Below are 10896 nucleotides of genomic sequence, written 5' to 3'. Positions count from 1 at the left end.
GAACATGTAACAGAGGATCCTTTGTGAGCCAAATCAGTGTTGATTGATTTAATCAGCAATATCAGGACGGGTCACATGTCCAGCGTGCTCAGTTTGTGATGAATTATTCTGTTACTGATCAAGAACGTTCCTAAAACATGAGAATTGCAGATGAACTGAAACCTGTGTGACAGCAGATATGAAGGCTCAGGTTCAGGTTAGAGCTGATGGAGGTCGGTTTAAAGTGTCTCTATGGGCTCATCAGTTCTGTTCTGTAGGGTTGAATCAGAGCATCACCTGTTTGCCTACAGGTGTAAATAATGTCTGGTTTGTTGTTTGTTTTGTCCAAATCCCTGCATTAAAAACTGTGGAAACTTAACTACAGCATACACCCCTCTCACTCTGTTACTTGTTTTGTTTGTTTGTTTGTTTGTTTGTGTAGCTGGCGTCGTCCAGCCTGCTGAAGATCGGTCAGGAGACGGACAAGATGACGACACGTAACAGAGAATCTGTGTATCTGCTGCTGGACATGGTGAGAGCATCTCGGCCTAAAGCAGACGTGGTTCTGGTGTTGACGTGGTTCTGGTGTCGGCGGGTTTCGGTGTCGGTGTTTCTACCATGGCTGTGTTTCTGTCTCCTCAGATTGTGCAGGAGTCTCCCTTCCTGACCATGGATCTGCTGGAGTCCTGCTTTCCCTATGTCCTGCTGCGAAACGCCTACCACGCCGTCTACAAACAGAGCATCAGCGCCAACGCATAGATACACACACACACACTACATCAGCGCTCGTGTGTCGCACAGCAAACGCACACTACCGGCATTACACTAAAACAAAACAAACTAAACACACTAAACTATGCCTACAACGCCTCAACGTACCATCTGACGACAAGCAGCGTCGGCGGCGACACGCCGACACACTAAACGCGTAGCATTTAAACTCAAAATCCAGAACAAATGCACTAAACAGAGCTCAACAGAAAAACACAGACGTGAACAAACACAGACACACACTAGCTGGACGAAGTTGGGGGATCAGTGTCTTTACTTTAATCATTGTACCTTTTCCATGATGTTGCCAGGGACCATAACCATAGCAACACATTAATATACAAGATGTTTGGTTGGTATAAAAGAACAAAAATATAAATATATAGTATATATATAGTTGACACTAATTTTCTTTTTCTTTTTCTTTTCTTTATTTTTTTTTTCCAATGAAAGTTTTGAGACTTTTGGTGGCCAGCTGACTATGTGGTGATGGATTTGGATGCTTACTTTGGGAATGATTCTGATGTGATGTTGGGTTTTGGGCTGAGGATTCCTGTGTTGATACTGAGAGACATGTTGCTCGTTCATGTAAGTTTATATCCAGACACTGACGGACAAACACACACACACACACACACACACACACAGGCAGACACACACACACACACACTTGTATAACATGGTGATGTTTTCTTTCTTTTTTTCTAGCTAGTCGTAACATGAGCTTTTTGTGGGTAAAGATATAATATCTGTATTCTACTTTGATGTGAACTGAACTTGTCTGTTTTTAATGTTTATGTTTTGTTATTTTTATGACGATTTGCCAAATGTGTCGACACTAAAACAAACAAACAAACAAAAAAAAACAAGCGGTTGTGTATCAGGGCTTGGAAGCGGTGGAGTGTTTGGGTGTTAACGGGGTGATTTAGACGCTGATTCTGCAGCAGCTCAGACAATAACGGTCAAACGAGAACTTTTACAGCTAAACCTGCAGATTTCCTCCTTCAGCTGCTGTCGGCCAACTCTCCCCATCAGGTGAAGCTCCAGTAGGCGCCACAGAAACAAACCTAATTTATGTGATCTTTAATCTTCAGTTCTATCAACTTGTTCTTTCTCACCTGTAAATTGGAGGTTCAGCAGCTGTGGAGAGTTTGACCATCGACACTCCTTCGTTAGATTAAGAAAAAAAAACATCTTTAACTTTAATAGGAAGTAAATTAAACCAAGCCACTTAATCCTGATCGATCTCAGACCTGCGAACGTCTGCAAAAACAAAACAAACCTGGAGCTGCAATAAGACAGAAGATAAATATATATATATGTAAACACTCTTGGTGATGTTTTCAGTGATGCGGGGGGGAAACAATCCACCGATGGACTTTTTATTTTTCTCCCACGTTTCTGTTTGACGGTTGTGCGGGACCTTTTCAAAGGACAGACGGACAACTTTTACAAAGTGCAGTCTGGTTTCTTTTTTTTTTATTTCTGAGACTTGGCGAAGGGCGGCGTACCGAGACACGACCACCGGCCCTCCGATCATGTGTTACTAACACCAGGGTTCTGTCTCCGAGCTCATCCTGCACACGGCTCCGGCTGCTCAAAGTTAAAGTTGTGGCCACAGCCGGAGGTGAGAGGGCGTTCACAGGAGTCTGGTGAACACACTCCACAGTGGAAGTGGTTTTCCTGCAGCCCGTCGTGTGCGTCGTGACCAGACGGAGACAGAACCGTGGACACGTTCTGCCATTTGACGTGGAATGATTGCTGTTTCCTTTCTAACCTCCTTTTTGTGTCTCTGATTCCACCGTGTAACTTAAAATGACATGAATAAAATAAACTTTAGGGCTGTGTCAGACCTGAGCTGTGAGTGTGTGACGGCTGGTTTCCACTGACGTGAAAAACAAGAAGTGACTTAATGGCATCAGGTGGTGAATTAGACCTGAAAGCACTGGTAAGAGGTGAGCTTTTCCAAAATACATCACCGTGAACAGATACTTATTTATAATCTAGTCATGCCAGATGCTTTTATAAACTAGTGACTGACTGGTTTCTAAACTCTAATGTTGTTACAGAAGAATATTTCTGCTGTTGACATGTGCAGATCTGAACAATATTCACAGGCTAACATGTTCATTATTATTGTTATTTACACACAGTTACTCTGCAGGACATTTTAACAAAATGAATATAAACGTGAAATCTGCAGAAGCTTTTTTTTTTTAATTCAGTCCTGCAGTGTTGCTTAAAAGCCACCAGGGGGCGCCACATTACCCACTAAACTCCAAATAAACAGCAAAAGGAGTCCTGTTTCCTAATCCTATTGCATATAAAGTCAATGCTGACATTTTATTGCTATTATTGCCGTGGTTACATGTTGCATATACAGGTAAAGAAAAGAAGTTTAAAAATAAAATGAACTCCTGACCAGTTAATCCAACAATAATTCAGATTTTTCACCCCGTGACTAAAAAACGTGTGCTGTTGAACCGTAAACTCTGAAAGTAGCTGCTTTAAATGGGAAATCATATTATAAAAAATGAATAACTGGAAACAAAAACAGCTTTAAAATCAAATATAATATCACAGACTCGTGTGTTGTGACGTCACAGGAAAAACAACGGCCCTTATCCTGGAGTGCAGCCATAATTAATGTGACTGATTACCTGTGAAACCCTTAAATGTATTACAGTCCTTGTATATTTCATTAGCTGCTGTGTGTTTTGTAGGTGTTCTTTAAACCAACTTACAATTTCTGATAGAACAGTGGACATTTGAAAACTTGCATAGAGAAACAAACCAGATATAAATTAATGTACACCAACATTACAGGCCACAAAGTGAATTTAAAATAATAAAAAAAAAAATCAGTTATGTAGCTAGCTAGCAGATAATTCCTACTTTAGTTTATTTAGTCTGTTTATTTTAATAAAAATAAAAGGTAATGTTGACAAAGAAGTTTATCCACTGTCGGTTAATGACTATAAGCTGCTGGTTTTCGCTAACTAGCTAGCTAGCAGGTGTAATAAACCCTTGCTTGGCGACACGCTAGTAGCTAGCTACAGGCTAGCAGACCAAATGCAAAATTAAACACATCCACATTGCTTGCGTTTACTAATTTGTTGGTGTGTAAATTTGAAAATGCATAAAATTACAGTGACAATGTTTGTTGCTTCACAGAGTTAGCGCACTTTTTGAGTTTCCCGCCAAAAGTGTTTAAATGTGGGTTTCAATGAAGAATTTGAGTCAGTAAACTAGGTTTTTGTTTTATTCAATTTTGAATTCTTTGTTTTTGGTTTACATTAATGGTGGGGAAGACATTTATCTACTGTAGGTGAATTAGCTTAAGTTGTTTTGGTTTTAGCTAACTAGCTAGCAGGTGCAGTTACCCATTGCTTGGCTACTAGTTAGCTGCTAGCGACATCCTACCAAACCAAATATAACAACATATTTTGATTCCCTCCTTTTGATTATTTTTTCAGTGTGTAAATTTGAAATGACAAAACATTACAATGTCAGCTTTACTTCTTTGATTTAGAACGAGTTGCTTTGAGGTTTTTAAGGGGTTTTTTTTAGCCAAAGAGTTAAAAAGTCAGCTGTTGCAGTGAAGAATTTTTCACTTATTACATTTTTATTTCATTTTGTGCCAAATAAGGGTTTATGGTGTCAATAAAAACATCTTCTGTGGGTTAATTTAAATTCTTAACTTGCTTGTTTAACAATGATTTTGTTTAATTCTGTTCAGGAGTTTTTGCTATTGTAAAAAATGAGACTTTATGTTGACAGAAATGTTTATCCACTGTTAGCTTAGTTTCAGTTAACGAGCTAGCAGGTGCAGCTAGGTGGAAAGTGACCAAAAAAAAAACACAACGGCAAAAGTTTGTTGTGTCATTGATGTAGAACAAGTTTCTAAAGGATTGAAAAGTTTCCCGCTAAAAGTGTTAAAATGTCGCGTGTTTGAGGTGAACTGTTTGTTGTCGTTTTGCTGATTTGAGTAAAAATCCGTCCTGTGTGAAGTGAAAGAGGACAAAGAAAACACTGAGGAGTTGGATGTTAGCGAAGGTCCAGTGAAGGTTTGTGGAGGCCATTCGGTCGAGGTGTTTCCATTGAAGTGCTGGACGCTGGTTTAAGATGTTCCTGATTTAAACAAACTGCTGGGTTTCAATAACCGGCACAGTCACCTCTCCCACTGATCAACGTCCTGACATGTCGCTGCTGGTGGACGTCCAAGTTCGTCCGTTGGTTCGTCCAGAGCGTAAATCGTCGGCTGAGGTTCCTCTTCTGGATCAGCCGTCCTGAGGGTTGGTTTCCTCCTCATCCTCTTCAGGTACTGAACTTTCCAGCTTACCTACACAAACACACAAACATGGCTCAGATTTACTGATCGGTACTGAACAGACGGGTCACTTTGCGCTTATGAACAAAAACAAATACTTTAAAATGAACAAATTGAAGAAATTCAGGCCCCAAAGTAGAAAATCAGTTCAACAAAAGTGAATCCAGCTGTGACCTCTGAAACCAAACTGAGTCCAGCTGTGGTTTCCATCAGTCTAACAGCATGAACATGACTATAAAATGAGCTGAGAGCAGCAGAACCTCCTCAGTTCTGGACCTATGGACTGGTTCTATCTATGTCTGCATCATGGAGAAAACCTGAACAGAGGAGGAGAAACATCTGACTGAGAGACTTGACAAAGATGGAAAAGGATCCAGAAGATCAGTGAGCAGCTAGAACCCAGTGCAGCCCAGTGTGAGCAGTAACCAGGAGGTCCAGAAGGAGCCATAGTAGCTCTGATCAGGGCTGCAGTGGTCGTCCTCCTACAATGACTCCACGGACAGTCAACTACTTTCACTATGGAGCTGTGGACACCAGACAAAGGCAGCTGCTTCAGACTTGGCACAGGGCTTATCAATGGAGACCAGAGTTAGTGTGAAGCTCAGACAGTGTGAAGGACACTTCAGAACATCAACCTCTATGGATGGAGGACCAGAACTAAACCTGGCTGCTGCTCACAACTAAACTTCCACATCAAAGTTTGATAAAGAACATGAACAGAAGCCTGATGGATGTTGGAGAACATTCTCTGGTCACATGAAGATAAATGTGTTGGGCTCAGATGGAGTCCAGATGTTTGGTGTGAACCTGACCAGGACCACCACAGTGGATGCATCGTCCTGACTGTTTTTTATCCTCCAACTCTGAGCCAGAAATCTCCACTTCAGCGCCATTTACAGACGCCAGCCTTTATAGTAGATATGTCCTAAAAGTTTTTACTGAGCGATTTGTTCTTGTATCATTCGCAGCCTGATTTGTAGAACAATGGGTCCCTATCCATCCATCCATCATGTCTCCACCTTAGTCCTCACCAGGGTCATGGGGGGCTGGAGTCTATCCCAGCTGACTCAGGGTGAAGGCAGGTTCACCTGGACAGGTAACCAGTCTATCACAGGGCTACACTTAGAGACAGACAACCAAGCACACTCACATTCACACCTACGGACAATTTACAATCACCAATTAACCTCAGCATGTTTCTGGACTGTGGGAGGAAGCCGGAGAACCCGGAGAGAACCCACGCTGCACGGGGAGAACATGGAGACTCCACGCAGAAAGATCCCGGGTGTCCTCACCGGGACGCCGACCGGCGACCTTCTAGCTGTGAGGCGACGGTGCTAACCACTGAACCACCTGTAACGTCTCTACTTAAAAAAATAAAACATAAAAAATGTGCAGTGTTTCACAGTTTGAGCATTTAAACTGGTTTCGTTCTCAACGGTACAAACATGTGGTGACACGATTTATTTAGCTCGTTAATTTACCAGAAATACTCAGTAATTACTTCATCTTGTGGTTAATCATCTTTATTGTTTCATAAATAATAATAAAATGCCTTTTTTCCATGAAGGACCTTCCCACTGCATGTTATTGTCCATTTGAATTCTTCTTCCACCACCGTGTTCTCTGAACTGTGCTTTAAAAGAAAAAAAAGTCAGTTTAATGCTAAAATCCCCTTTATGTCTATTCTTTGTGTGTGATTTTGAACACCGTTTACATTTATTCATGCAGTGATTGCTCAGACTCGACACCAGATTTTACAAATGACGATGGAAGACAAGCTGAAAACAAAAAAAGCCAAGTTTCACCATTTTGTCTGTAAAATCTGCTCGTAACAGAAATATTAACCTCCTGCAGCTCAGCGTCGCCTCACAGCTGTTCACTGGGTTTGTGTGAAATTAAAATGAGGCCGTCTTGTTTCTGGCTACACGTTTGAGCACCGACAGGACAAATAAGTGAACTTTAGGTGTCAGTAACAGAAGAGACGGAGATTTATTTAACGCGTCTGATATGATTAAAGGTTTAAAAATAACCCTGACGACTGTAAAGCTCGGCTTCCTTCTATCCGGTTCAACGTTCTGCCGAGAACACGTTTTATAAACCAAACAAACACTTCATGCACACATCAGTCCAAACAGAAGAACCACAGTTAACGTTTTAGTCCAGGGATGCCCAGTCCTGGTCCTCCAGAGCTCCTATCCAGCATGTTCTAGATGGTTCCACCTGATTCACATGATCAGGATGGTTATCAGGCTTCTGCAGAGCTTCATGAGGAGCTGATCATCTGAACCAGGTGTGATGGAAGAAGGAAACATCTAGAACATGCTGGATAGCGGCTCTCGAGGACCAGGATTGGGCACCCCTGTTTTAGTCTCTTAACGGTCGTCAGTTCTGTCATGTTTTAACCCTCAGAACCAGAACCAGAACCAGACCTTTGTTCATGTTTCACTGCAGCTCTGTGGAACCAGAACTCGTCTTCTACTTCCTGCCTCTGTGCTCTGAGCTGATTTAAATCCACGTGTTTCTGTGTTTGGATGCGAGCTGTGATGATTTCTGCTGCAGACGTCGTCCTCTCAGCTTCCTCGGTTCTCACAGCTTCTCCCCTTTCAGACGGTTTTTAAACAACCAGGTTCTGTCTCATGGTTCTTCTCTGAGGTTCACGTTTCTCTGCAACATGAAGTCCTGAAGCTCTACGGGAACCGAACAAGCACGAAGAAGAAGGAGAAGAACTCAAAGACGTGTTCTGTGCAGAACGACAGAAATCAGGAAAATGAAAGAGGAATTTCTTTCATGATTGATTTTATAATAAAAAGTGAAACTGGAGCTAACGTGACTCTACAGACGGTTGATGTTTGTGGTGCTGGTTCTATGTTTGTGCTGTGAAAACACGCCTGACTTTTTATTGCACAAGCTGAGACACTGAAAGCTTCACAGGTTTGTGTTTGTACAGAATCCAGTCGGAGGAGCAGCTTCGTTTTGGAAAATGTGTTGAATAAAGTGATTTTTATGAAACATCATGATCTGAAGCTTCGACTTTGAGATGAGAAACACCTGCGATCAGCGTGTCTACAGATTTTTACCGACACTGGAAAACAGAACGACTCCACAAAGTGTAGATATTTAACTACTGACATGATTTGAATCTGATTCTGTTCTCGTTTCCTGTCTGCTCTGTGCTAACGATGGCTGCTGGTCACTAATAGCGAGTGACAAGAAGCACACAGTTTGGTTTTTATACAGGATCTGGTGACGGCAGACGGTTTGTTTTTGGCTAATTTTGGAGCAGTTTTGATGAAATATCACAATTTTAAGCTTAAATTTCTAAAAGGATCAGATGAGTAGTTCAGGGATCATCTCAATAGTTTAGATTTGATCATTCTTTAACGATAAATAAAGTCATTTTGGCCACTTTTCTTTTGAAGACGTCTTTTTATGGTTTGGAGGCTAAACGAGGAAAAAAAACAACAGCAGACGTTTCATTTTTAGTTTTAATGGTAAAAACGTGCTGTTTGGTGTTTTAGAGTGAGAAGCGTCTGAAGGGACAAACAGGACGGGGACGTTGTGTAAACGTTTGAACATAACACATCTTTATTCACAGCCACAGTGTTTGACTCGCTTCAACTGAAATCTCCGTGTGCTCGTGTTTGTTTCCAAATGAAATCATCCAGCATCGAGTTAATGGGGTCAGACGAGGAGCAGCGAGGAAGACGAGGAGGAGGAGGAGGAGGAGGAGGAAGGAAGGAGGAGGCGGTTAGTAGAGATGGAGGAAGGTGAGACGGGAGGCGGCTATCGGGAGACCGAGTCCGGACTGGACGCCTCCTTTTTGTGTTCGCATGACAAATCTGAGAGAGAAGAGATGGAAAAAGCATGCAAGGCCACAGGAAGAGAGAGACAGCAGTTAGTTAGTTAGTTAGTTAGTGAGTTAGTTAGTTAGTTAGTGAGTTAGTGAGTTAGTTAGTTAGTTAGTTAGTTAGTGAGTTAGTTAGTCAGCACAACATGGACGGTTAATATGGAAATGTGAAGAAGGAGTGTGTGTGCAGCTGTTTATTTTACATAAAGTTTAAATGACTTTTTTTGGTGTTAAAGCTGCTTCAGAACAAACAGCCGACAGACTGATTACTGGCTAGTTAGTCTGACTGCTTTCATCTTTCATCCACTGAATCTAACTCTCACTCTGCTCTTAAGTCTCCTGATTAAAACATCTGAGATGTTTCCTCACCAGCTTCAGGAACTTTGTCTGTTTGTTGCTTTCAGGTTGTTTCTGAGGAGACCTGCTGCCTGCTGATTGGAGCAGCTCAGGAACAACAAACAGTAAAAAACTCTCCTTAAAACGGCAGAATTTTAATTTAACTTTGATCTGGATGCTACAAACAAAACCCTCAATGTTTAAGTTCATTTATTGTCAATGTAAGAAACATTCTAAGTAACCTTTAAATCACAGAACAGAGTTTTTGTGGCTCTTTAAAATAAGCAAAGTGGTGATTTATAGCTTTATATTCAGCTACTCCAATATTTATTTGAATGAAAACTGTCTTGAAATTAAACGGTCTGAGTCTTAAATTATTTTCATGTGTCGAGCTCAAATTATACAATTTATTTGTTGTTTTATTCTCTTTTACCCTTTATTTCACTTCCTCTTATTATTATTACTTCTAGCCTTGTCTTTATGGTTTTACCTTCCATCATCTTTTATTCCTCTGGTTCTTCTTCCTGCTTCCTGGTTACAGCGTTTTGCTTCTTTTATTATCTCATCTGTTGTTGGTGTTTTGATTTATTTTGAAAATATTTTACCATGTTTAACTCCTCCTGGTCTGCTTCCTCTTGCCTTCTTGTCTCTAAAACAAAATGCATTTTTAAAATGTACGATATAAATAAAGTTATTATGATTAGAACCAGGGATCAGAAGGACCCTGATGATAAAAGATGGAAAACTGAAGCTATATTTATTTGTCAAACGTGATGAAAGAAATCTTTAATTTGTTGTTTTCAGTCATTTCTTGATGCTTCTCTTTATTTTTTTGTCGTTTTATCTCCTGTTTAGAGGAATTCTGACCAGGAAGTTGCTGTGATGCCGTTAAACGACGGCACCTTGAAGTCACAGTAAGTTTAATCCTCATTTTTTGTTTGTAAAGTGTGAAAGATTTTCCGTCTGAACCAGTTTTACCGCCTGAGCTGCTGCTCTCTGCCACTCCTCTCTCCTGATTGGCTAACAGCAGACACGCCTCGTTCCCGTTGGCTTCCTCGGGCCCGTTGTGATTGGCCCACAGGGAGGCGGTGGCATAGAGCTGCGCTGTGATTGGGCTGAGCTGGCTGTCTGTCTCTGGAAGCCCCGCCCCCAGGAGGTGTTGCTCCACCCCCAGCTGGAGCTCTGAGGAGAGAAGAGCACCTCTAGTGGGGAGAAGACGCCTCGCAAGATGATAAAAATCAATAAAAAAATCTTTTTACAAAAAAGGAAAAAGTAGAAGAAGAAAAATATCAACTCAACTTTAGCAAAAATAAAAAAAAATCTAAAATCTTTTATAAATGTATATAAATCTGAATATCTTTCTCAGCTTGGATGAAGAATTTAGTTTCACTTTGAGACATTAGCAGCAAAAAAAAAAATCGCTTTTTAAACCCTTTTTTCTATGTAATATTTTTAAAAAATTTCCTGTTATTTTACATATTTTCCCTGTTTTGTTAAACTTCTGATAATAAACAGTTAAATTACAGAAAAAATTATAAATTTACATGTTAACTGGAAAAAAAAGAAACTGTAAATCTGCTGTTTTGTGTTTCACAATTTAAAAAACACAAAAACAAAACACCAAAAACAC

At 40.7% G+C, this 10896-nt stretch overlaps 1 protein-coding gene across 3 annotated transcripts in view; it reads left to right on the top strand.

The window, feature by feature from the left end:
- nckap1 (NCK-associated protein 1) overlaps nucleotides 1-2602 on the top strand; it is a 44777-nt gene extending 42175 nt beyond the window's left edge. For all 3 annotated transcript variants that reach the window (XM_008303322.1, XM_008303323.1, XM_008303321.1), the window contains exons 30-31: nucleotides 422-511; nucleotides 622-2602. In XM_008303322.1, coding sequence (XP_008301544.1) covers nucleotides 422-511; nucleotides 622-738 — 207 coding nt within the window. In that variant the 3' untranslated portion in view covers nucleotides 739-2602. The remainder of the gene's footprint in view (nucleotides 1-421; nucleotides 512-621) is intronic.
- The last annotated feature ends 8294 nt before the right edge of the window (nucleotides 2603-10896 follow it).

Source organism: Stegastes partitus, unplaced genomic scaffold, assembly GCF_000690725.1.
Source record: "Stegastes partitus isolate 25-593 unplaced genomic scaffold, Stegastes_partitus-1.0.2 Scaffold1981, whole genome shotgun sequence".
Lineage (NCBI taxonomy): Eukaryota > Metazoa > Chordata > Actinopteri > Pomacentridae > Stegastes > Stegastes partitus.
Note: the sequence above shows the minus strand (reverse complement) of the source record. Positions and strands in the feature narration are given on the sequence as shown.